Genomic DNA, 27,194 nt, shown 5'->3' with positions numbered 1-27,194 from the left:
TTTCTCATCTGTAAATTGGGGATTCAGTTCTCCCCCTTCCGGATTAGACCACGGGACGAGGATTCTCCGTGCCTCGGTTATCTCATCTGTAAATTGGGGATTCAGTTCTCCTCCCTCCGGTTTAGACCGTGGGATGAGGATTCTCTGAGCCTCAGTTATCTCATTTGTAAATTGGGGATTCAGTTCTCCCTCCGGTTTAGACCATGGGACAAGGATTGTGTCCAACCTGGTAAGCTTGTATCCATCCTTGCTCTTAGTTCAGTGCTTAACATGTAGTAAGTGCTTACCCACGTGGGACAACCTGATTAGCGCTTAACACATAGTAAGTGGGACCACCTGATCACCCTGTAATCTCCCCAGTGCTTAGAACCGTGCTTGGCATGTAGTAAGTGCTTAGCTAATGCCATAATAATATTATTATTATTATTACCTCATCTGTAAATCTGGGGATGAAGACTGTGAGCCCTCCGGGGGACATCCTGATCACCCTGGAACCTCCCCAGTGCTTAGAACAATGCTTGGCACATAGTAAGCGCTTATCAAATGCCATCATTATTATTATTATTACCTCATCTGTAAAATGGGGACGAAGACTGTGAGCCCCCCGGGGGACAACCTGATCGCCTTGTAACCTGCCCAGAGCTTAGAACAGTGGTTGGCCCATAGTAAGCGCTTAACAAATGCCATCATTATTATTATTATTATTACCTCATCTGTAAAATGGGGATGAAGACTGTGAGCCCCCCGTGGGACGACCTGATCACCTTGTATCCTCCCTGGTGCTTAGAACAGTGCTTGGCATATAGTAAGCGCTTAACAAATGTCATTATTGTTTATTATTATTGTTTATAATTGCTTGCTGTGTGACCTTGGGCAGGCCGCTTTACTTCTCTGTGCTTCGGTTCCCTTAACTGTCAAATGAGAATAGCTTTTCTCCCTCCTAATTAGACTGGGAGCCCCATGTGGGACAGGGACTTTGTCCAACCTTCACCTTGTAACCTCCCTGGCACTTAGAACAGTGCTTTGCACGTAGTAAGCGCTTAATAAATGCTACTATCATTATTATTATTATTATTTTTATTTTTATAATCTACTATTTCCCTTATCTGTAATTTATTTATATGTGTCTCCCCGTGTCGACTGAATGCTGTACATGGGCAAGGATCCAGATGTCACATAGGTGACCAAGGCCAGAGACGGGGTTGAGAATAGACAAACTAATCGTAGTCGAAATACCAATCGTAGTCGTAATAGCAATCCATTCATTCATTCGATCGCATTTATTGAGCGCTTATTGTGTTTCATTCATTCATTCGATCGTATTGATTGAGCACTTACTGTGTGTTTAGTTCATTCATTCATTCGATCGTATTGATTGAGCGCTCACTGTGTGTTTAATTCAGTCAGTCAGTCATACAATCGTATTCTGTGGCTCAATGGAAAGAGCTCGGGCTTTGGAGTCAGAGGTCATGGGTTCAAATCACGGCCCCGTGGCGCTTATAACAGTGCTTTGCACATAGGAAGCGCTCAACAAATGCTGTTGTTAATTGCCGGCTGTGTGACTTTGGGCAAGTCACTTCACTTCCCTGTGCCTCAGTTCCCTCATCTGTCAAATGGGGATGAAGACCGGGAGCCCCACCGTGGGATGACCTGATCACCTTGTAACCTTCCCAGCACTTAGAACAGTGCTTGGCACATAGTAAGCGCTTAACAAATGCTATCATGATTATTATTATTATTAGTTATTGAGCGCTTCCTGTGTGCAGAGCACTGTACTAAGCGCTTGGGAAGTCCAACTTGACAACATAGAGAGACGGTCCCTACCCGACAGCAGGCTCACAGTCTAGAAGGCGGGGGGGCGGACGACAAAACAAAACATGTGGACAGGTGTCAAGTCATCAGAAGAAATAGAAATAAAGCTAGATGCACATCATTAAGAAAATCAATAGAATAGGAAATATGTACGAATAAAATAAATAGATTAACAAAATCTATACAAACATATATACAGGGGCTGTGGGGAGGGGGAGGAGGAGAGGAAAAAGGGGCTCAGCCTGGGGGCAGAGCACTGTACTAAGGACTGGGTGAGAATTATATGTTGCCAACTTGTGCTTCCCAAGCGCTAAGTACAGTGCCCTGCACACAGGAAGCACTCAATAAATACGATCGAATGAATGAATGAATTAAACACACAGTAAGCGCTCAATAAATACGATCGAATGAATGAATGAAACACACAGTAAGCCCTCGATAAATACGATCGAATGAATGAATGAATTAAACTCAGTAAGCACTCAATAAATACGATCGAATGAATGAATGAATTAAACACACAGTAAGCGCTCAATAAATATGATCGAATGAATGAATGAATTAAACACACAATCAGCGCCCAATAAATACGATCGAATAAATGAATGAATTAAACACGGTAAGTGCTCAATAAATACGATTGAATGAATGAATGAATTAAACACACAGTGCTCCATAAATACTATTGAATGAATGAATTAAACACAGTAAGCGCTCAGTAACGCTCAATAAATACGATCGAATAAATGAATGAATTAAACACACAGCGCTCAATAAATACTATCGAATGAATGAATTAAACACAGTAAGTGCTCAATAAATACAATAGAATGAATGAATGAATTAAACACACAGCAAGTGCTCAATAAATATGATCGAATGAATGGATGAATTAAACTCAGCACTTGATATATACGATCGAATGAATGAATGAATTAAAAACACAGTAAGCACTCAATAAATACGATCGAATGAATAAATGAATTAAACTCAGTAAGCGCTCCATAAATGCGATCGAATGAATGAATTAAACACACAGTAAGCGCTCGGTAAATGCGATCGAATGAATGAATTAAACACATACAGTAAGCGCTCAATAAATACGATGGAATGAATGAATGAATTAAACTCAGTAAGCGCTCGATAAATATGATCGAATGAATGAAACACATATAGTAAGCGCTCAATAAATACGGTCGATTGAATGAATGAAACACTAAGCGCTCAGTAAATGCGATCGAATGAATGAATGAATTTAACTCAGTAAGCGCTCAATAAATACGATCGAATGAATGAATTAAACACATACAGTAAGCGCTCAATAAATGCGATGGAATTTATTCTCAATACTCCTCTCTCGAATTCCACCCCAATATTCAATCCATCATTACATCATGTCAGTCCTACCTTCACAACATCACTAAAATCTGCCCTGTCCTCTCCATCTAAACATCTACTACATTAATCCAATCACTCATCCAAACACCCTGGATTACTGTGTCAGCCTCCTTGCTGACCTCTCTTCCTTCTGTATCTCCCCACTCCTGTCCATATATCACTATGTTGCCCCAATCATTTTTATACAAAGACCTCCAGGTCATGTTTCCCCACTCCTCAAGAAACTCCAGTGGTTGCCCATTCACCTCCACATCGATCAAAAAGTCCTCACCATTGGCTTTAAAACACTCAATCACCTTGTCCCCACCTACCCTACTCTCCCACTACAACTCAGCCCCAACACCTAGCTCCTCTAATGTTAACCTTTTCATTATATCTCAATCTCATCTATCTTGCCACCAACCCCTTGCCCATGTCTTCCCTCTGGCCTGGAATTCCCTCTCTCCCTCAGATCCAACAATTACTGTCTCCCCTTCAAAGCATTGTTGAAGGCACATCTCCTCTAAGAGGTCTTCCCTGACTAAGCCCTCCTTTCTTCTTCTCCTGTCCCCTTCTGCATTGCCCTGACTTGCTCCATTTATTCATCCCTCCTCCCAGCCACAGAGCATTTATTTACATATCAATAATATATTTATTCCTATTAGTGCCTCTCTCCCACTCTAGACTGTAAGATTATTGTGTGCAAGGAAAATGTGGATTAATGGTAAAATTGCATTCCCCATGCACCTAGTACGGTGCTTTACACAGGGTAAGTGCTCAATAAATACTACTGACTAACTGAGTGGGGGAAAGAGAGCTGAGGGGTGGAGAGCAGAGAGCTGAGGGGTAGTGCTGCAGAGAGCATAGACCTGAGGGGCACATTTATTCACTCATTCATTCATTTATTTATTTATTTATTTATTTATGGCTTCCAGTGTGCAGAGCACTGTACTAAGTGCTTGGGATAGTACAATGTAACAATAAAAAAACGCATTCCCTGCCCACAACAAGCTTACAGTCTATAAGGGGAGACAGACATTAGTAGAAATAAATAAATTACAGATACAGACATAAGTGCTGAGGGACTGGGGGGGAATGAATAAAGGGAGCAAGTCAGGGTGAAGCAGAAGGGAGTGGGAGAAGAGGAAAGGAGGGCTTAGGGAAGGCCTCTTCGAGGAGATAGAATGACCTACATCCATAGCACACTGTAAGAACCGTGTGATAACCAATTGCACCACTTCAGCTCCAGGAACCACCAAGATGAGCATGGAAACTGGTTCATCACCCTCACTCAATCTCCTGAGCTGGACACCTTAGAGCCAATCAGAAGTGGGCATGGGGTCCTCAGGAGCAGGCAGGAAAGGATGCTAAATTCAGCAAACATGTCATTCTAGAATGGACAAGGAACCCCACAAATTCATTCATTCATTCATTCACTCATTCAATTGTATTTACTGAGCGCTTACTATGTGCAGAGCACTGAACTAAGCGCTTGGGAAGTACAAGCTGGCAACATATAGAGATGGTCCCTACCCAACAGTGGGCTCACAGTCTAGAAAGGGTACAAATATAATATTAGTAATAAAAATAGTAATAATAATAATAGTTATATTAATAATAATGGCATTGATCAAGTGCTTACTATGTGCAGGTTACAAGGTGATCAGGTTGTCCCAAGTGGGGCTCACAGTCTTAATACCGATTTTACAGAAGAAGGAACTGAAGCACAGAGAAATTAAGTAACTTGCACAAAGTCACACAGCTGACAAATGGCAGAGTCAGGATTTTAACCCATGACCTCTGACTCCATAGCCCGTGCTCTTTCCATTGAGCCACACTGCTCATCTGTCATCTGATCTATCTGATCTGCCTCTGAACAAGACTGCCCCTCAAAAAGACCTGCACAAAGAGAAACAAATCAGTAATCTCCCTAGAGGAACGGTATCCAACATCTGGCCACCCACCCACTGTCCCGCCTGTCAATGTGTTGTCACACCTGAAGAGGCAGGGGCCCGGATGTCCCACTGTCCACCTTTTCAGGTGGAACCGAGGGCCTTGGGGCCCTTCCGATGCTCCACGTTGCTTCAAGTTTGGCTGGGGCCCAGGGCCACCCTACTTTCTGGCCTAATCCTTGGGCAGTGGTAAGGGACTGGAAAGGGGACACGCTGTCTTCCTCGAAGGATTCTTAGCTAGTATTCTGTGGTCTGTTCCATCCTCCCTCACTCCTCAAGATCCCAGGGGCTTGGCTCCTGCCACCTCCTCACTGATCCCTTTTAGAAAAGGAATCCATGAAAACTCAGTCTGACAAGGCGGGCTTCATTTATTGATTATTTGTAAAACAATTACTAGGTGTCAGGCACTGTACTAAGCGGTGGGAGAGATACAAGTTAATTAGGTTGGACATAGCCCATGTCCCACCTGGGGCTCATAATGTTAATTTCAATTTTACAGATGTGGGAACTGGGGCCCAGAGAAGTGAAATCATTTGGCCAAGGTCATTCAGTAGACAGATGGGAGAGCTGGCATCAGAACCCACATCCTCTGTCTCCCAGGCCCATGCTTTAAACATGACGCCATGATGCTTCCCAAGGGAGAGATGGAGGCAAGGGATAAGCCTCTCTAATGTGGGAGAAAGCACCATGCCAAACCACTCAGGGGTGGGGTCCCTTGCCATTATCTAGAAGGGTGATTCCTCCTCTCCCAAAAAAACGCTGCCCAGGTCCCTCATTCATTCATTCAATTGTATTTACTGAGCACTTACTGTGTGCAGAGCACTGTACTAAGCACTTGAAAGATGCAATTCTGCAACAGATAGAGGCAATCCCTACCCAACAGCGGGATCACAGTCTAGAATGGGAGACAGACAAGAAAACAAAACAAGTAGACAGGCACCAATACCATCAAATTAGATAAATAGAATCTATTCTATTCTATTCTCGGCAGCCCCTGCTCCCCATGTCTCCCCACATAGAGAAGGGAGGGAAAGAACCCTTTCCTTCCTCTCCTGTTGCCATTTGGGCCCAAAATTCTAACCTCCATACCTCCTTAAAACCCCACCCTCTCTTTTACCTCCCTGCCATGGACCAAGTGTCAGAACCCCAGAGTCCAGTAGATCCTAGAGATCCTAACAGTGATTTAGAGATCTGAGAGACAGGGAGCCGAGAGGCAGAGAGCAGAAAGCTGGGGTGCAAAGAGCAGAGAACTGGTGGACAAAAAGCAGAAATTTGGGGTAAGATAGAAAAGAGCTGGGTGTGGGCAGAGATCAGAGAACCTAGAGTGGGCAGGGAGCTTGATGAAGAGAAGAGAGAGCCCGAGGGCAGAGGGCAGGGGGCAGACTGCTTGGGGGCATGGGGCAGAAAGGTTGGTGAGGCAGAGAGCAAAGTGCTGGGGGGGGGGGCAAAGAGTGCAGCGGGGGCAGAGAGTAGAAAGGTGGGGGGCAGAGATCAGAGAGCTGGGGGGCAGAGACCTGAGGTATGTGGCCAGAGAGCTGGAGGGGGATAAGGCAGGGAGCTGGGGGATAGTGAGCTGGTGGGGCAGTGAGCTTGAGGTCTGGAAGTGGCGGGGGAGTTAGAGATCTTAGTGACAGAGATCTGAGGAGTAGAGTGCTAGGGATCAAGAGAGCTGAGTGTCAGAGAGGTTGGGGGCAGAGATCAGAGAGCTGGGTGTGGGGGATGGCAGAGCAGAAATTTGGGGGAGCAGAGAGCTGGGGCAAGGGGCAGAAAGCCAAGAGCTGGGGGCAGAGAGCTAAAAGTCAGAGAGCAGGGGGTAAAGAGCTGACAGGCAGAGAACTGCGGGGAGAGAGAGCTGTGTGGGACAGAGAGCTGGGGGGGTGGGGAATAGAAAGCTCAGGGGAAAGAGAGATGGGGGACAAAGAGTCTGGGAATAGGGAACAGGGAGTGGGGTGAAAGCACAGAGCTGGGGGAGGGGGGAAAAAGCAGAACACTGGGGCGAAGAGCAGTAAGCACGGGGGCAGAGAGCCAGTTGGACAGGGAGCTGGGGGAGGAAATTGAGCTGATTTGCTGAGATCTTGGGGGAGCAGGGAGTGAGGGACAAAGAGCAGAGAGATAGGGGTAAGACAGCAGATAGCTGAAGAACAGACTGCAGAGAACTGGGGGACGCAGAGCAGAGAGCTTGGGGATGGAGAGCTGAGAACTGGGGGTCAGGGCAGAGAGCTTATGGAAGATAGCAGAGGTCTGGGCACAGAGAGCCTGTGGTAGAGAGACCTACGAGGCAAGAGTCTGTGAGGCAGGGCTAGGGAGCAGAGAGCAGACGGGCAAAGAGCAGGCAAGAAGAGAGCAGATTGGAAGAAAGCCCAGAGCTCGGGGGCAGAGAATTGAGGGGCAGAGGGCTGAGGGACAGACGATTGAGGGACAGAGAGCTGAAGTGCAGAGAACCTAGAGCTGAGGGACAGAGAGATAGTGGCAGGAAACAAAGAGTTGTGGGACAGAGAACTGGGGGGGGGGCGGGTCTTAAGCAGGGGGAGCAGAAAGTGGGAGGGCAGGAACTGGTGGGCCAGAAAGTTGGGGGTGCCTAAAACTGGGGACTGGGCGCTGAGGGGCAGGGAGATGAGTAGTAGAGAGCTAGGGATCCAAAGCTCAGCGGGGCAGAGAGTGGGGGGCAGAGAGGAGGAGACAGACAACAGGGGGAACAGAAAGGGGGGCAATGATTAGGGGGACAGAGGTCAGGAGGGAAGACAGCTGAGGGGCAGACAGTGGCGTAGCAGATAGCAGAGGGACAGAGAGTCGAGGAGTAGAGGGCAAAGGGGCCGAGAGGCAGAAAGCTTGGTGGATAGACAACCAGGGAGATAGAAAGTTGGAGGGATAGAAAGCTGGGCAAACAGAAAGTTGTGTGTCAGAAAGCAGAGAGCTGGGGGCAGAAAGCAGAGAGCTGGGGGGCAAGAGATGAGAGAGCTGGGGGGCAGAGACCTGGGGGACGAAAAGCAGAGAATTGGGGATAGGGCAAAGAGCTGGGAGATTGCACACATTGCTGGGGGCAGAGAGCTGGTGGCAGAGAGTTGGGGTTAGAGAGCGGGTGGCAGAGAGTGGGTGGAAGAGAGCAGGCATCTGATGGGTAGAGAGCCCGGGTGCAAAGATCAGGGAGGGCAAAGAGAGCAGGGAGGCAGAGAAATAGGGCAGGGAGTCTAGGGGCAGAGGGGATAGGGCAGTGAGCAGGAGGCCAGAGAAGAAAAGGGAAGAGAACAAAAAGCAGAGAACAAAAGGGCAGAGAACTGAGGAGCAGTGAAATGAAGTGATTGGAGGTGAGAGTTGAGGGGCAGAGGGGCAGAGGGAAGAGAATTGAGTGGCAGGGAGCTGAAGGAAAGACACAGAAAACTGAGGGTCAGAGGGAATAGAGTTGAGGGACAGAAAACCGAGGGGTGGAGCACAGGGAGGTGAGTTGAGGGGCAGAAAGCAGGGGGACAGAGATTCAGAGAGCAGGTGGATAGAGAACAGGGAGTCAGAGAACAAGGCCCAGAGATCAGAGGGGAAGAGATTCAAGGGGAAAAATTTGAGGGGCAGAGAACAGAAAGATACAGACCTTAAGGGCAGAGATCTGAGAGCTGAGGTTCTGAGAGTCAAGAGCTGTGTGTGGGGCGGGGCGGGGGAAAGGGAGGGGGTGGAGGGATAGGAAGCAGAGACTCCGTTCCCGAGAGGCCCGCCCGCCCGCCATCACACCGCGAGACGCCCGGGACTCCATTCCCGAGAGGCCCGCCCGCCATCACACCGCGAGGCCTTGCTGCTCCCGGAAGGATCCTCTCCTCAGAGCGCCGCCATAGACGCCCGGGACTCCGTTCCCGAGAGGCCCGCCCGCCCGCCAAAACACCGCGAGACGCCCGGGACTCCGTTCCCGGGAGGCCCACCCGCCATCACACCGCGAGGCCTTGCTGCTCCCGGAAGGATCCTCTCCTCTGAGCGCCGCCATAAACGCCCGGGACTCCGTTCCCGAGAGGCCCGCCCGCCCGCCATCACACCGCGAGACGCCCGGCACTCCGTTCCCGAGAGGCCCGCCCGCCCGCCATCACACCGCGAGGCCTTGCTGCTCCCGGAAGGATCCTCTCCTCAGAGCGCCGCCATAGACGCCCGGGACTCCGTTCCCGAGAGGCCCGCCCGCCCGCCATCACCCCGCGAGGACTTGCCGCTCCCGGAAGGCTCCTCTCCTCAGAGCGCCGCCATTGACGCCCGTGACTCCGTTCCCCGAGAGGCCTGGCCGCCCACCCTCCCGCCATCTCAGCGCCCCCCACGGACGCCCCGCCCTGCTTCCACCCCCCCCACTTAGGAGGCCTTCCGTAAAGTGCCCCCTCATCCCCCCCCCCTTCCCGGTCCGGTCCCTGACTGACTCTACCCCCGCCCGCCCCCAGGTAAAAAGCCCCTTGTTAGCACCTTGTTAGCACCATGTTACATGTTACATTAACGACAACCTCATTCACACCTCCTCAGCCCTCCCATGCTAGTTGACTGTTCGCCTCCCCTCCCCAGGTATCTCTGCTCCCTGACCCCCCTTAACTGGCCCACACCCTACTCCAGCTCTTAATAGTTTGTATCTGCTCTCTGTGGCATCATTGTTTGCCAATTCTATTATTGCCATAGCATATTGATTGCTCAACTACACCCTGTGATGCCATCGCCTACTTTTATCATTGCTACTGTTTTATTGCTTCTGCATCTCAATTGTTAACCCCCCACTGTACTGTCACTCGCCCTGCTGACCTCACCATGAACTTTCAGTTCCCTTGCTCCCAACTGCCATTCCCATTCCTCACCTTCCCCTTCCCCCTCTCCCACCCAGCTGTTTCCCTCCCTCTCACCCACCAAGACCGCTCCCCCTCAACCCCTACCAAGGATTCCTCTGTACCAGCGCAGGTCCTCTGCTTCTCCCTCCCGACCCCCCTCCTCCCCTTCTCCCCGCCCCCACCCCATCCCAGTTCTCCTTTCCCATCGCCACCCCCCTTCCCACTCTCCCCGCCCAGGCCCCCCGCCAACTCATCCCAATCCAAACCCTCCCCCCCCCCTCGCACCCTTCCCCCTCCCTCCCCACCCTCGACAGCTGATGCCAAGTGTGGCCTCTGGAACCCCCGCTCCGTTTTAAGTAAGATTCCTTTCATCCTGGACCTTTTCCTTTCCAGTTCTCTACTCCTCCTCGCCCTAACTGAAACATGGCTGTCGTCGGACGACACGGTCTCTTCTGCTGCTCTCTGCAGTGCAGGCCTCTTCTTCTCCCACTCCCCCAGACTCACTGGAAAAGGAGGAGGTGTCGGTTTCCTTCTCGCCCCCCAATGTCGCTTTCGCACTATCCCTCCTCCCCCTTCCCTTTCCTTCCCCTCCTTTGAAGCCCACATTATTCGCCTCTACCACCCCCTCCAGATTCTTGTAGCCGTCATCTACCGCCCTCCGGGCCCCACTTCCAACTTCTTTAACGACTTTGACCCCTTCCTCACATTCCTTCTCTCCTTCTCCATGCCCACTCTGATCCTTGGAGACTTCAATATCCACATGGATATCCCTAACGACTCCTCTGCCGCCCGCCTTCTATCTCTCCTTGACGCTGCCAACCTCTTCCTCCACCCCACCTCACCCACTCACCAACTTGGTCATACCCTCGACCTCATCATCTCCTACCGCTGCACTGTGTCCACCCTCACCAACTCTGTGATCCCTCCTCTCTGATCATAATCTTCTCACCTGCCTCCTCACTCACACTCCTTTCCCCTGTAAATCCGTATTACTCCCTCACAGAGATCTCCGCTCTCTGGACCCCACCCATCTTTCAGAGGGCCTCACACCCCACCTCGCCGCCCTCTCCTCTCTACCCAGTCTTGATGATCAGATTACTGCTCTCAACTCTACCCTTTCTACTCAGCTAGACTCGCTCGCTCCCCTTTCCCTTCGCCGCTCTCGCACCACTAACCCACAGCCCTGGATCACTGCCACTGTCCGCCTCCTTCGCTCTTATGCTCGAGCTGCCGAACGCTGCTGGCGAAAGTCTAAACACCATGCCAACCTCGTTCACTTCAAGTTTATCCTTTCCTGCCTTAACTCAGCCCTCTCTTCTGCCAGACAAAACTATTTCTCCTCCCTTATTGACACCCATGCCCATCACCCCCGCCAGCTCTTCCGTACATTCAACTCCCCCTCTCAGGCCCCCCGGTTCCTCCCCCTCCTCCTTCCCTCCCCCCCAACGATCTGGCCTCCTACTTCATTAACAAAATTAAATCCATCAGGTCCGACCTCCCCAAAGTCTCTTCCCCCCTTTCTCCAACCCCCCGGCTCTCAACATTCTCTGCTACTCTCCCATCCTTCCCCAGTGGTATCCTCAGAGGAACTCTCCTCCCTCCTCTCAAGTGCTACTCCGGCCACCTGTGCTTCTGACCCCATTCCCTCTCATCTTATGAAATCTCTCGCTCCATCCCTTCTCCCCTCCTTAACTTCCATCTTCAACCGCTCACTCTCCACTGGTTCCTTCCCCTCTGCCTTCAAACATGCCCATGTCTCTCCCATCCTAAAAAAACCCTCTCTTGACCCCACCTCACCTTCTAGTTATCGTCCCATATCCCTCCTACCATTCCTTTCCAAACTCCTTGAACGAGTTGTCTACACGCGCTGCCTAGAATTCCTCAACAACAACTCTCTCCTCGACCCCCTCCAGTCTGGCTTCCGTCCCCTTCATTCCACGGAAACTGCGCTCTCAAAGGTCACCAATGACCTCCTGCTTGCCAAATCCAACGGCTCATACTCTGTCCTAATCCTCCTCGACCTCTCAGCTGCCTTTGACACTGTGGACCACCCCCCTTCTCCTCAACACGTTATCTGACCTTGGCTTCACAGACTCCGTCCTCTCCTGGTTCTCCTCTTATCTCTCCGGTCGTTCTTTCTCAGTCTCTTTTGCAGGCTCCTCCTCCCCCTCCCATCCTCTTACTGTGGGAGTTCCCCAAGGTTCAGTGCTTGGTCCCCTTCTGTTCTCAATCTACACTCACTCCCTTGGTGACCTCATTCGCTCCCACGGCTTCAACTATCACCTCTACGCTGATGACACCCAGATCTACATCTCTGCCCCTGCTCTCTCCCCCTCCCTCCAGGCTCGCATCTCCTCCTGCCTTCAGGACATCTCCATCTGGATGTCCGCCCGCCACCTAAAGCTCAACATGTCGAAGACTGAGCTCCTTGTCTTCCCTCCCAAACCTTGTCCTCTCCCTGACTTTCCCATCTCTGTTGACGGCACTACCATCCTTCCCGTCTCACAAGCCCGCAACCTTGGTGTCATCCTCGACTCCGCTCTCTCATTCACCCCTCACATCCAAGCCGTCACCAAAACCTGCCGGTCTCAGCTCCGCAACATTGCCAAGATCCGCCCTTTCCTCTCCATCCAAACCGCTACCCTGCTAATTCAAGCTCTCATCCTATCCCGTCTGGACTACTGCACTAGCCTTCTCTCTGATCTCCCATCCTCGTGTCTCTCTCCACTTCAATCCATACTTCATGCTGCTGCCCGGATTATCTTTGTCCAGAAACGCTCTGGACATATCACTCCCCTCCTCAAAAACCTCCAATGGCTACCGATCAATCTGCGCATCAGGCAGAAACTCCTCACCCTGGGCTTCAAGGCTGTCCATCACCTCGCCCCCCTCCTACCTCACCTCCCTTCTCTCCTTCTACTGCCCAGCCCGCACCCTCCGCTCCTCCACCACTAATCTCCTCACTGTACCTCGCTCTCGCCTGTCCCGCCATCGACCCCCGGCCCACGTCATCCCCCGGGCCTGGAATGCCCTCCCTCTGCCCATCCGCCAAGCTAGCTCTCTTCCTCCCTTCAAGGCCCTGCTGAGAGCTCACCTCCTCCAGGAGGCCTTCCCAGATTGAGCCCCTTCTTTCCTCTCCCCCTCGTCCCCCTCTCCATCCCCCCGCCTTACCGCCTTCCCCTCCCCACAGCACCTGTATATATGTATATATGGTTGTACATATTTATTACTCTGTTTATTTATTTATTTATTTATTTTACTTGTACATTTCTATCCTACTTATTTTATTTTGTTGGTATGTTTGGTTCTGTTCTCTGTCTCCCCCTTTTAGACTGTGAGCCCCACTATCGGGTAGGGACTGTCTCTATGTGATGCCAATTTGTACTTCCCAAGCGCTTAGTACAGTGCTCTGCACATAGTAAGCGCTCAATAAATACGATTGATTGATTGATTGATTAAAGGGGCATGGAGCAGAGAACTGAGAGGCAAGGCAGGAAAGCAGGGGACAGAGAGAATGGGGTCAGGGAACTGAGGGGCAAGGACCAAGGGGAGCTGATAGCCGGTGGCAGAAAGCTGAGAGGTGCAAATCTGGGGATCCAGAGAGCTCGGGGCAGAGAGCATAGAACCGGGGGGCAGAGAGCTGGGTTTTAGAGTCTAGCGGGGCAGAAACTATGGGGACAGAGACAAGGGGGGAAGAGACCAGGAGGGAAAATACCAGCGGGTAGAGAGGAGTGGGGCAGAATGCAGAATGGAAGAGTGCAGATGGGCATGGGGCAGGGAGCCGAGAGCGAAGGGGCAGGGAGCTGAGAGCAGAATGGGGAAGAGAGCTGATTGCGGGGTGGAAGGAAGGTAGAGAGCAGAGGTGAATGGAGCATTCATTCATTCATTCAAGCATATTTATTGAGTGCTTACTGTGTGCAGAGCACTGTACTAAGCACTCGGAAAGTACAATTCATCTACAGAGAAAATCCGTACCCAACAACAGGCTCACAGTCTAGAAGGTGGGAGATAGCGGAAAACAAAGGGGAAGAGAAAGTAGAGCTGAAGGGTAGGTGGAAGAGAGCTGAGGGTCAGCAGGGCAGAGGGGCAGAGGAGCAGAACGTTGAGAAGCAAAGGAGTGGAAAGCAGCTGGGTAGAAAGCAGGGCGCATTCATTCATTCATTCAATAGTTTTTATTGAGTGCTTACTGTGTGCAGAGCACTGTACTAAGCACTCGGAAAGTACAATTCATCTACAAAGACAATCTGTACCCAACAACAGGCTCACAGTCTAGAAGGGGGGAGACAGCAGAAAACAAAGGGGAAGAGAAAGGAGAGCTGAAGGGTAGGGGGAAGAGAGCTGAGGGTCAGCAGGGCAGAGGGGCAGAGGAGCAGAGGGTTGAGAAGCAAAAGAGTGGAAAGCAGCTGGGTAGAAAGCAGGGGGCATTCATTCATTCATTCAATAGTATTTATTGAGCGCTTACTGTGTGCAGAGCACTGTACTAAGAGCTTGGAAAGTACAACGTCATCAACAATCCGTACCCAACAATAGGCTCACAGTCAAGAAGGATGGAGACAGACAGCAGAAAGCAGAGCAGAAGAGAAAGGAGAGACGAAGAGTAGGGGAAAAGAGAGCTGAGGGGCAGAGGGTCTGAGAAGCAAAGGAGCAGAAAACAGAGGGGTAGAAAGCAGGAGGCATTCATTCATTCATTCAATAGTATTTATTGAGAGCTTACTGTGTGCAGAGTATTGTACTGAGATGGGGGGTTTTTAAGGAGTGGGGAGATGTGCCCAGAATAATTTTTTTAAGAAAATGATCTGGGTAGAAGATTGAAGGTTGAAGGCAGGGAAGTCAGAGAGAAGGCTTGGGCAGCAGTTAGAGAAAGTACATCTACGGGAAGAAGGCACTATATTGCAATTAATTCCTTCATCCAGTAGTATACATTGAATGCCTGCTATATTCAGAGTACTATACTATATGCAGTTACATTGGTTGTTCTCACTATGTGCTAGCCGCTGGGGCAGAGACAAAATAATCAGAATGGAAAGAGTACCTTTTTCCCATAGAACTCATAGTCAATGATGGAGGCAGGACAAGAATTGAATTCCCCTTTTACAGGAAACAGGTCCAGAGAAGTTAAGTGACTTGGTCAAGGTCACCCAGCAGACAAGTGGCAGAACCAGGTTCTGAACCCAAGTTTCCTGTCTCCCAGCCCTGTGCTTGTTCCAATAGGCCACACTGTCTCCCTTGTCTCCAAGCTGTGACGTCCTCTGGAAGAAGGGGATAAGCAAGTTTAACTGATAGATTGACACATCTGTTTTTCACTTTCTGAAGCCAGAATCAGAGCCAGAGCTGCTTTTCTAACCTGCCTGCTTGTTGGTGACCAGGGCCTACAAGATCCACAAGATCTGTCTCAGTAAAGAAGTCCCCAATTGGACTCTCATGATACCGGGCCTACCCTTATGACTAATTACCAAAGAACCTCTCACCTCGGCATTTCCAAATTGAGAACCAGATTGATTTGGCCAAATTCCAAACCTCCGACTGGAAAGCTCAGTTCAACTCTTTCCGGATGCTTTGGCATGGTAGACTCTGCTTATTTGACTCTGCTTATTTTCAACAAATGTTTTCTAAAAAGCAAATGTGAGTTAATGAATGGTTGATTTGGTTAGAATAAGTAATTTGGCTCTCATTTCAATTAGGATGTTGACAATGCTTCACTGGCAAACGTTGATCTCAAGCGGAAAGTCAAATCCTTAAAAGAAGAAATAGTCTTCTTGAAGAAACTTCACGACGAGGTAATGGGCTTCCTCTTAATCGGGGAATGTAAATTAAGCCGATCTTCTCAGGGAAGCTGGCAGGAACTTGGTCTCTTCTACTTATTCTTCACCAGGAAATACAGGAGCTGCAGTCTCAGATTCAGGAACAGCACATCCAAATCGATGTGGATGTGGCTAAGCCCGATCACACTGCTGCCCTGCGTGATGTTCGCCAGCGGTACCAAAATGTGGCTGCAAAGAACATCCATGAACCTGAAGAATGGTACAAATCCGAGGTGTGACTCTAGGGGAAGGTGTTCCCTGAGGGCGGTACCCTAAACCTAGTCCCTAAACCAGCTCTCTGGGGATTAAACCAAGCAGTTGGCACAGGTCACCCATCTGGAGAGGGGGTGCAGGGATTGGGGGTATGGTGCATGCATGCATACACTCACTTCATCAAACCGGCAGTCAGGGGGTGGGGGCTCCCTCTGGAAGTATCCGTGGCATGCACAGGACTCACCTATTTCCCTAGATGGGTTTCTCAGGACCATGCTGTATGCTACGGGAGGTGACGCTGGTGACTGGAGGAGAGTAGAATAGGGAATTCATTGGTGATCCAGCTTTCCAGTTGACAGCTGACTGGTCCTCTGTCCTCTTGGGACCAAGGGGCTGCGATCCACCCTGGGGTTGAGATGTCCACTGTGAATGTTTTCTCAACAGTTTGCTGACCTCTCTGAAGCTGCTAATAGGAACAGTGATGCCCTGCGCCAGGCCAAGCAGGAATCAAATGAGTATCGCTGGTATGTCCAGTCTCTCACTTGTGAAGTGGATGCACTGAACGGGACCGTGAGTACACGCTGGAGGGTGTGGGTGTCGGGGATGAAATACCACAGGTCCACTGTGTTGGCTGAAGTTGGCATTGCAGGAAATTCTCCCCTTTGCTTGGTGATGGCTAACTTAACACCAACAATGGGCTTTGCTCTAATATCCTAGCCTCCTAAATTGGCATCCCGCCCCTTATATGAGGACACTCAACAGACATTTTAAACAGGACTATTTAAACCATTTGACCCATGAACATATATTCCCATAATCCCAAATGTATTTCTAACCAATGTAGAAGGAATCGGCAATCAAAGCTAGTGATTAAAGCCAAGTTTGAAACAAAAGAAGTTTAGGTTTTTAACCAAGTGTTAGGATAGCATGAAAGACCAGGTAATTCCTGAACCACACCTCTGGGCCCCGTGTCTTTGATTATTTCTGCTTGACTGACTGTCAGCTTGGAACACAATGATTCATTCTGCTGTCCACAATTACTTGGAATAGTCAATTGGCAGGTGGCTTAAGAATGCTTCTGCAAGTGTTTGGACATACACTTTAGAGAAGCAGCGTGTCTCAGTGGAAAGAGCGTGGGCTTTGGAGTCAAAGGTCATGGGTTCAAATTCTGGCTTCACCAACTGTCAGCTGTGTAACTTTGGCCAAGTCACTTAACTTCTGGTGCCTCAGTTACCTCATCTTTAAAATGGGGATTAAGACTGTGAACTCCCCATGGGACAACCTGATCACCTTGTAACTTCCCCAGTGCTTAGAACAGTGCTTTGCACATAGTAGGTACTTAATAAATGGCATTATTCTTATTATCTGGCACCATGTTCATGCTGAGAAACCTCTGCCTCTCCATGGACCACAGAATAGTGTCAAACTGGGTTGGGCAGCATCACTCGGGGCACCAGGTCTTTGATGAGGTCATAGCCAAGCTCCTACTCTTCTCTTGCAGAACGAATCTCTGGAGCGCCAGATGCATGAGATGGAGGAGAACGTTTCGGTTGAAGCTGCTAACTACCAAGACACTATTGGCCGCCTTCAGGATGAAATCCAGAACATGAAGGAAGAGATGGCTCGCCACCTGCGTGAATACCAGGACCTGCTGAATGTCAAGATGGTACTGGATATTGAGATAGCCACCTACCGCAAATTACTGGAGGGGGAGGAGAGCAGGTAAGTAGGGGAGAGGAGTGGGAACCTGGGAGGTGACCATCTATCCTTAGGGTTGCCTGGTAACAACTTAACGTGATCTGTCTTTTTACAGGATTACCCTGCCGGTTCCAAGCTTTTCTTCCTTGAACCTGAGAGGTGAGCACTGCCATTTCATTTCCAGGGCTTGGTAGCTTCCTTATGGGAAGCACAGGAGTTTCCTTCTGATCAGAAAAAGCCCTAGACACTCCTAAGCGCCAAGACCTGTGTTTGGGGAAGCTGAAACTCCCTTGTAATAATGGGGAGTTGTCTCTAGTTGAAGCTGCAGTGGATTTAGGGGAAGCCCCAGCAGTGGGGTAAGGGTAGCAGAGAGAGGGTGAGTTCGTCTCTTTCATCCCAACTGCAGCAACCAACCCTCCCTCAAATCTGGCAGGCAAGGTGATTATGCCTCTACTGGGTCAAACTAGAGAAATCTCATCACTCACAAATTTGCTACTAAAGCAGGGGTGGTGGTCACACCATGCATAGGGTGACTGTGGCCCACATGGTGTAGTGCACCCATGGGCCTGAGAGTCAGAAGGCCATGGGTTCTAATCCCAGCTCTGCCACTTATCAACTGTGTGACCTTGGACAAGTCACTTCTCTTCCCTGTGCCTTTATTACCTCATCTGTAACATGGGGATAGAGACTGGGGGCCCCACAAGGGACAACTCGACTTGCTTCTATCCTCCCAGTTCTTAATACATTGCCTGACACATAGTAAGCACTTAACAAATAACATGATGATAATAGAATGTGGCCCCCCTGAAATTTAGACTTTTTTCACCTAAGTAGCCGGTCACATGATTGATTAGGACAAAAGGAACTAGTCAGAATCAAGATGTACCCTGACTAAATCTACCCCACAACTCCTGAATAGTTTATACTGCTAAATACCAATGTTCTCGTTGACTTGATCATGATCATTGACTACCCTTAGGCTCGTAACTGTTCATTTTTGTGGGCAACAAAGTTGATTAAACTTTTTTTTTTAACTTTTTTATTACTGCCCCAAAATCACTATTTTATGAATAGCTATTCACTTTTGTAATCAATAGTTCACACAGCCTGTGTACATGGATTGCTGATCACGAAACCAATATTGGCAAGTCTTTAAACCTCCCAAGGCACTGAGATGGTGCCTGGTGAAAGAGAGAAATTCTCAACAGGAATAAACACAAGACTCTTAATCCTTTGTAGAGAACTCTTGGGTGATATGCAGGGACCGTTAAACTCTCATTTTGACAAATTGTTATTCTCATCTTTCAGAAACCAACATTGACTCCCACCCTCTTGTGGACACCCATCCCAAGAGAACACTCCTTCTCAAGACTGTTGAAACTAGGGATGGACAGGTAGGTATGTGAATTTCTTAAATCAAGGGGCTGGAGTAGGGGGGAAGAGGAGGGGTCTGCAGAAAGAAATGAAAGACATATGCACCACTGTCAATATGCCCCACACCCAGCCAGGGGTGATGGGAAATGACTCTTATGAGATCCGTTCCCAGGGCTAGCTGGGAAGGGCATACAAGCTCAGAGGGACATCTTCCTTACCCTGGCCCATCTCTTCTCCCTGTCCCCAGTACCCACACACATACAAACATTTTGACTCTCTGTAAGTTCCTCCAGTTGACCCTGGCCTGACCCTAAAGACAATTCCCTTCACCTCTCTACTGGGCCCCCAGGATATACCCTACTGAGCCCCACTCTACAGGGCCAGTGCCCTATATGGGCAGCCAGCCTTTGCACCTCAGTGTCCCTGGAGCATGAAGCCCCAATTAATCTATGCCCAGACAGCTAAAGGTAATTGGGAGTCATCCAAACACCTTCCCTAGGAGGTAGGAAGACCACAGCATTGTTGGGTGTTCGTGAGTTGGCTCCCCTGGTTAGCCTCTAGCTTCGGGCTGGATTCCAGATGCCTTTTGGCCTCTCCTGCACTGAATATGCTTCTGAAATGTGAATTAGCATTTATCAGATCCTACTGCCTGAAGGGCTTCTTGGAACCACTGTCATTTTCAATGTCTTGGGGGCAGCAGATCATGCCTGCATGTAAGACTCTGACTGTCCCTCAACCCTGCACCCATCGTTCTGGGAAATAAAGCTGTCAGAATGGAGAAACCAAGCTTCTCCAAAGGAAAATGAGGTTCTGCGGGTAGCACCAGGTTAACATGCATGAGTTATCTGATTAGGTTTCTAAAACTCATACCTCTGCCATCAGACAGTTGTTCACGCATTATGTGGTCCTTCTCCTCAACTTGTTGTTCACAGGTCATCAACGAAACATCCCAACACCATGATGATTTATAGTGAAAGCCTGCCCCGATGCCCAGTGCAGCAACACCTTACCAGCAGGCAAAAGAATTTGACCAAGTCCTAAAACAGCTTTCAAGTGCCTTCTGCAGTTTTTCAAGAGCGCAAGACCATCCTGGATAGGTAGAAAGAATAGGTTTGAAGTCTTATGAACACATAACTCTAGGGAAGTTTACGGCAAAGCCTAGTTTACAGAGGGAATCTTGTGCTGCAGTACTTTTGTAAAGTGTTTTTCAGAATCATGAAACTGCCTCTTTCAAGCCAGTGTCTGACCAAACTGTTACTGCTTCAATAAACTCTTTGAAAAAATATCCTGTGATCATTTTTTTTCTTCAAATCTTGGCCAGCCCTCGGGCAAGTCCTCCTTGTCTTGTTTTCCTCCCTGTATTGCATGCTAGCACACTCCCACTCCGCCCCCCTGCACCTAGAAAATAATGTTTATTTTCTGAAAATATTCTTTAAACCTGAACCTGGCTGCTGCTATAGCCCAACCATCAGAATTGAGCTGCTTTGCATGACTGAATTACAAATAATCATTCAGAGGATGCCTCTGGCTGGTGACGGGAGAGTTGGGGAGGCTATGACCTTCTGAGGGAAATTCTGAGCAGACGTAGGTACTGCTGCAGAGAGTGGGCAGCTATTGATTTTGCATCCATCTCTTGTGATAAGGGGACAGCAGGCTTTCAGCATAAATCTTCCCAGGCTTGGACCAAGTGTGGAAAGAAAATTAATGTAGCCACTGTTCTGATGTTGTGATGCAGAAGAGAGTAGGAGAAGAAAAAAAGAAGGTCAAGGAAGGCCTCTTGTAGGAGATGTATCTTCATTAAGGCTTTGAACGTGGAGAGAGTAGTTGTCTTTCAGATATGGAAAGGGAGGGCATTCCAGGCCAGAGGCAGGATGTGGGCGAGAGGTTTGCAACAACATAGAGGAAATCGAGATACAGTGAGTAGGTTGAGGAGCAAAGAGTACAGGCTGAATTGTAGTAGGAGAGTAGCAAGCTGAGGTAGGAGGGGGCAAGGTGACTGAGTACTTGGGGAAATGCCAATGGGGAGGCGTTTCTGTTTGATGTGAAGACGGGTGGGCATTCACTGAAGGTTCTGGAGGAGTCAGGACACATGGACTGAACGTTGTTGTAGAAAAGTCATCCGGGCAGCAGAGTGAACTATTACGGACTGAAGTGGGGAGAGACTGAAGGTAGGGACCTCAACAGGGAGGCTAATACAGTAATCAAGGTGACCAGGGAAAGGATGGGTCGACGAGGACAGAGTTCAACACTTCGGGCTGTCCTGGAGGCTGTACCTGGCCCTTGCCCTAGATGGCACCAGCCACTCTCCTAGTCCCACTCCTAGGGCCTGGGCCAACCTCATACCCTTCCAAAAGGGTCTCTTTCCCATGGAGTTGTTCTTTGGTTTAAAGATGATGCTTCTGATGGTGAAAGGGGATCCATCTGTGGGGAGTCATAATGAGAATCTTCCTTCCCCTTTTCTGGTCAGAACAATGGAAGAGCACCAAGAAATCCTGCTGTCCCATTGCCTGTATCCAGTTTGAGATGGTGATTACATCTCTCATCAAAAGCTGCACAGAAACATTTATGTTGTCATAAAGACTGGGATTAGGACCGGACAATCAGATGCAATGCTTTGCATGTGTTAGGCTTTTCACCCTGTGTAATACAATGACATTGTACGGAGTATTTGGCAGGAATCAGCTAGGAACTAGAGTGTTTCTCTAGGGAGACCCTGATCATTCTGCTTTTCTTCAGAGCTGTCACATTTATCTTCCTGATCCCTCTGAACATAGGCACAATTTCTGAGATGTGGCAGCAATCAAGGTAGAGAGAGCCAGATACTGAAAATTAAAGGAATTCTCCCTCCCTTCCCCACACCTTCTGCCAAAAGTTACCAACTCAGGGGTCCCTAGCTGGGCAGATTAATGGAGGTACTTTAGGAGCTGCAGTCCTGGAATAAGTGGCATAAAGGAGGGAGAGGGAGACAGCTCAAAATCACCTTCCAGAGATACGCAACCTGAGCCATTCCCACTTTCGGTAGTAATCTTAATCATACCAACATGGCTACTGCTTAGGACACTACCAAGTTGGCATCCATACAGGACCTTCTCAAGATGACTTTGACACATGCGCAACATTAGAGGGGATGAGGAGGAGATGAAGCTAACCAGGAGTCCTCATTGCTAGACATCACCTCCCCACCTTGGACACCTACATCCCCTCAGACACTACCTGCTGCAGCCATCTTTACTTTCCGCATCTTTAGTTTCTTCTGCAATTCTCTGGTCTGGAAAGACTAGGTTGGCTGATGAGGGGGCGTAGGGAGAGGCCATACCTGGAGCCTAGGTACTACGTGGCAATCCGATCTTGTTCTGGCATGATTCTGATTCTCCTGCCACTTCCAGTCCACCTGTTAGGATGGGCATACTGTGAGAGGAGCCTGGATGCCTTCCAGAGCCAACAGGTCAGATATGGTTGTTGTGAACCACTCTACCTCCCCTCCTAAACTGGTCCGGGTGAAATCTGCTGGAGGGCATCATGGAGAGTTTCAGGGAGCACATGTTTGTCTTCAGATTGTATGGGTGGTAAGCAGGAGCAGGCATTGACTTGTGCTCCTGCAGATCACCTCCAGAGTTTCCTTATTTCATTGTTATATTCACATGCTCATTCGCTCTTTCTCTCTCTCTTTCTTTCTCTTTCTTTCTCTCTCTCTTCCTCTCCCTCACCCCTCTCTCTTTCAGACTCACTCTCCCACTAATTCTTTCTCTTCTGTCTCTGCTCCATGGCCAACTTAGAGTTAGTCATTCAGCCAGTCAATCCTATTTGAGTGCTTAGTGTGTGCAGAGCTCTGTACTATGTGCTTGATAGAGTACAACACAACAATATAACAGACACATTCCCTGCCCACAAGGGGAGCTCAAAGTCTAGAGGGGGAAATAGACTTTAATATAAAAAATAAAATTACAGATATGTACATAAGTGCAGTGGGGCTTGGATGGGGGATGAATAAAGGGAGCAAGTCAAGGCAGCACAGAAAGGAGTGGGAAGAGGTAAGGAAGGCTTCATCAGGGAAGGCCTCTTGGAGAAATGCCTTCGATAAGACACTGAAGGTGGGGAGAGTCTTTGTCTGTCAGATATGAACAGGGAGGGAATTCCAAACCAGAGGCAGGATGTGGGCAAGAGGTTGGCAGGGAGAGAGACAAGATAAGGGTACAGTGAGAAAGTTGGCACTGCAGAAGCAAAGTATGCGGGCTGAATTGTAGGAGAAAGTAGCAAGGTGAGGTAGGAGGGGACAAGGTGATTGAGTGCTTTAAAGCTGATGGTAAGGAGATGCCCTATCACAGGGAAAACATGTTTAGTGAGACAGTCAAAGATACAGAGCTGAGTTTAGGTCAAAGTGAAGTTCACCAGGGACAGATGGTGCTCAAGCCTTCCCCTTTCCCCTCTGCTAAGCAGGGTCCTCCCGTCTCCTCTTTCCCTTGCAGAACTTCCAGCCAGACAGCAGTGACAAAATGCTACTTGGCCCCAGTTTCTCCGTTATATATGAGGCCTAATAAGAGGTATGGAAGGAGCCAGCTTCATTTCACTCCATGGGCCAGCGGGGCAGGAAGGTGACAGAAAGTCTCTCCATTTAGGGGTAAGAAAGTGACAGGTGACTTAGGAGAAAGGGGAAGCAAATTAGATTTGGCTGCTTTCTGATGCCCAACCTGTTCCATGGCTCTGAGGCCTGGACACCCCCACCCATTTCCTAGACCTGATGTCTGGACAATCACCAACCATTTCCTGGGAAGGGCAGGAGCCTGACAGAGATGAAAGGGAGCAAGGGCAGAAGGAGGGAGGGGAGAACTCTGACTCTGGATTCATGATAGAGGGGGAGGAGACGCTTGGTAAGTGTAGCGTTGTATAATGATGTCACAGGCACTGTGGGAGCCCCCAAATTGAATACCCCTGGGAGCATTGGGGTCTTTATCTGGACCTGTCCCCCAGAAAATTTTTTTTAGTTGGAGTGAGCTCTATGTACTTGGGCAAAGTGCACATGTAATACCATCTCTGCTTACTGCATGCCTACTATATTCCATGTCTACTTGCCTTGTATTGGTGAAGGCCCATCAAAGGCCCTTCTGTCTGCTGCGCAGTGGTTGCAACAAGCCAGGAGTGAGGAAAAGGTGCAGCATCCTGTAAAGTGTCTGTAAGAATTTTTCATTCAAAACCCAATCTGGCCTTTACCCTGTTGTTAATTGAGGATCTCAAAACTAATATTCAAAGTATTGGTTATTAGAAGGGGAAGAGCCATTGACTTTTATTGGCAAGGTTATAGAGGCAGGGGGAATGGACAGGATAGCCCTAATTTGACGGTTCTTGCACAGCTCTCAAGTTACTCACCCAAGGCCATGAGGAGGATACGAGATGAAGGCTTAAAGTCTTGCAAATGGACAAATGGGGGACAAACAATGTGTGAAGTCCACACCTAACTGTGGCTTGCTTGGGCCCCTTCAGCTATAGGATAATCATCATGCTGGTAGAGGGGTCTCAGCCGTTAGTGGCCTTCTCTACTTGTCATTGGCCAGAGGGACATTTGGGGGTAGGCTGTGCCCTATGAGCACTGAAAGCCATAGTGGCTGATGCTATTCTGATGTGGCCAAACAGATGATGATGATGATGATGATGATGATGATGATGATGATGAATGGTATTTGTTAAGTGCCCACTATGTGCCAAACCCTGTTCTAAGTGCTGGGGTAGACACAAGGTTATTGGGTTTTCCTCACGGGGTTCACAATTGTCTGCTGTGTGACCTTGGGCAAGTCACTTCACTTCTCTGGGCCTCAGTTACCTCATCTGTAAAATGGGGATTGAGACTGTGAGCACCACATGGGACAGGGACTATGTCCACCCCGATTTGTTTACATCCACTCCAGCACTTAGTACAGTCTCTGGTACATAGTTAAGCGCTTAACAAATACAATAATAATAATAATGATGATTAATCCCCATTTTACAGGTGAGATAGCTGAGGTACAGAGAAATGAAGTGACTTGCCCAGATTCAAACAGCTGAGGAGTGGTGGAGCCGGGATTAGAACTCATTACCTCTGACTCCCAAGCCCCTGCTCTTTCCACTAAGCCACGCATGTCAAGGGAAACCCCCAGGTGAGCCTCAGGAATTCATTTTTGCCTGACATTGCCCACAGCACACACATAGAGAAGCAGCCTGGCTCAGTGGAAAAGAGCATGGGCTTTGGAGTCAGAGGTCATGGGTTCAAATCCCTGCTCTGCCAATTGTCAGCGGTGTGACTTTGGGCAAGTCACTTAACTTCTCTGTGCCTCAGTTACCTCATCTGTAAAATGGGGGTTAAGACTGTGAGCCCCCCGTGGGACAACCCGATCACCTTGTAACCTCTCCAGAGCTTGGAACAGTGCTTTGCACATAGTAAGTGCTTAATAAATGCCATTATTATTATTATCATCATTATTATTATATGACTATCCCCTAAGGCTTACAACATCCAATCCTTCCACCCTCCTATGGCATCAGGGACACTGGGGCCTCTGTTGGATATTAGACAGGCATCCCCACAAAGTAGTTGAAGGTAGAGCCAACTGAACACTCCACTGTCCACTAGTGGACAACCAAGCCAGGGCTGGTTTCTGCACGGAGCCCCACCTCAAAAGGCTTGTATAGCAAGGGGCTGGGGGATGCACCAGGCCATGGAAACTGGGATAGGGACAAGGTAAGTAAGTGAACATACTTGTCCTCAACTTCTCCCTGCCCCTTCCTCTTCAATCCTAATTCCCTTCTTGGACATAACATCTCCTCCAAGAGGCCTTCCCCAATTAAGCCCTTTTTTCCCCTGGCTCCCTCTCCATTCTCCCTCATCTAGGCACTTGAATCTATGACCTTTGGGCAATTTGATATTCACTCCACCTCCAACCCCACAGTGCCTTGTACATTTCTTTAAATTATATATTATGAATTATCTATTTATAATATTATCTTTCTGCCCCTCTTGACTGTAAGTTTGCTATGGGTGGGGAACATAAGCCACTAATTCTGCTGTATTGTACTCTCCCAAGGGCTTAATACAGTGCTCGGCACATAGTAAGTGCTTAATAAATACGACTGACCGGTTTACTGATCCCATAGTTTAAACTTTCTCCTTCCTAGTATGTGCCCAATGAACTGGCCACCTACTTCATTAAGAAAATTGACACTATCAGTCATGAGCTTCCTAAAGATCGCCCCTGCTCCTCCTCAGTCCCTCCCCATTCTAGCCCCCTCCTCAACTCTCCCATCCTTCCCAGCAGTATCCCTAAATAAGATCTCCTGCCTCCTCTCAAAAGCCACTCCCTCCACCTGTGCATCTAACCCCATTCCTTCTCACCTTACCAAAACATTTGCCCCCTCCCTTCTTCACTTCCTAGCAGCTATCTTCCTAACTGTTTGCTCTCCAATGGCTTCTTCCTCACTCCTTTCAAACGTACCCATGTCTCCCCCATTCTTAAAAAAACCCTACCTTGACCCCACGGCTCCCTCCAGTTATCACCCCATTTCCCTCCTATCATTCCTCTCCAAACTCATTGAGTGAGTTGTCTACACCCATTGTCTCAAACTCCTCTCCTCCAATTCTCTCCTTGACCCCCTTCAATCTGACTTCCATCCCCTTCACTCCAGAGAAACAGCCCTCTCGAAGGACACAAATGATCTCCTTCTTTCCAAATCCAATGGTCTGCACTCCATCCTAATGCTTCTCGACCTCTCAGCTGCCTTAGACACTGTAGACAACCCCCTTCTCCTGGAAACCTTGGCTTCACTGATACTGTCCTGTCCTGGTTCCCCTCATCTCTCTGGCTATTCATTCTGAGTCTCCTTAGCAGGCTCCTCCTCTGCCTCCCACTCTCAAACTGTGGGGGACCCCCAAGGTTGAGTTCTGGGTCCCCTTCTATTCTCCATCTAAACCCACTCCCTTGGAAAACTCATTCATTCCCATGGCTACAACTACCGCCTCTATTCATTCAATCATAATTATTGACCGCTTACTGTATGCAGAGCACTATACTAAGCGCTTGGGAAGTACAAGTCGGCAACATATAGACACGGTCCCTACCTAACAACGGGCTCACAGTCTAGAGAAGCAGCGTGGAAAGAGAACGGGCTTGGGACTCAGAGGTCATGGGTTCTAATCTCAGCTCCACCACATTTCTGCTGTGTGA

General features: G+C 48.9%; 1 protein-coding gene across 1 annotated transcript in view; it reads left to right on the top strand.

The window, feature by feature from the left end:
- The window catches only part of LOC119921772 (vimentin-like), a 31,547-nt gene extending 11,279 nt beyond the window's left edge, over nt 1–20,268 (top strand). Inside the window, exons 4-10 of the mRNA XM_038741816.1 lie at nt 15,598–15,693; nt 15,789–15,950; nt 16,375–16,500; nt 17,432–17,652; nt 17,744–17,787; nt 18,937–19,022; nt 19,935–20,268. Of these exons, the coding sequence (XP_038597744.1) occupies nt 15,598–15,693; nt 15,789–15,950; nt 16,375–16,500; nt 17,432–17,652; nt 17,744–17,787; nt 18,937–19,022; nt 19,935–19,973 (774 nt within the window). The 3' untranslated portion in view covers nt 19,974–20,268. The remainder of the gene's footprint in view (nt 1–15,597; nt 15,694–15,788; nt 15,951–16,374; nt 16,501–17,431; nt 17,653–17,743; nt 17,788–18,936; nt 19,023–19,934) is intronic.
- Nucleotides 20,269–27,194: the final 6,926 nt, after the last annotated feature.

Source organism: Tachyglossus aculeatus, unplaced genomic scaffold (genome assembly GCF_015852505.1).
Source record: "Tachyglossus aculeatus isolate mTacAcu1 unplaced genomic scaffold, mTacAcu1.pri SUPER_30, whole genome shotgun sequence".
In the NCBI taxonomy this organism is placed as follows: Eukaryota; Metazoa; Chordata; class Mammalia; order Monotremata; family Tachyglossidae; genus Tachyglossus; species Tachyglossus aculeatus.
Note: the sequence above shows the minus strand (reverse complement) of the source record. Positions and strands in the feature narration are given on the sequence as shown.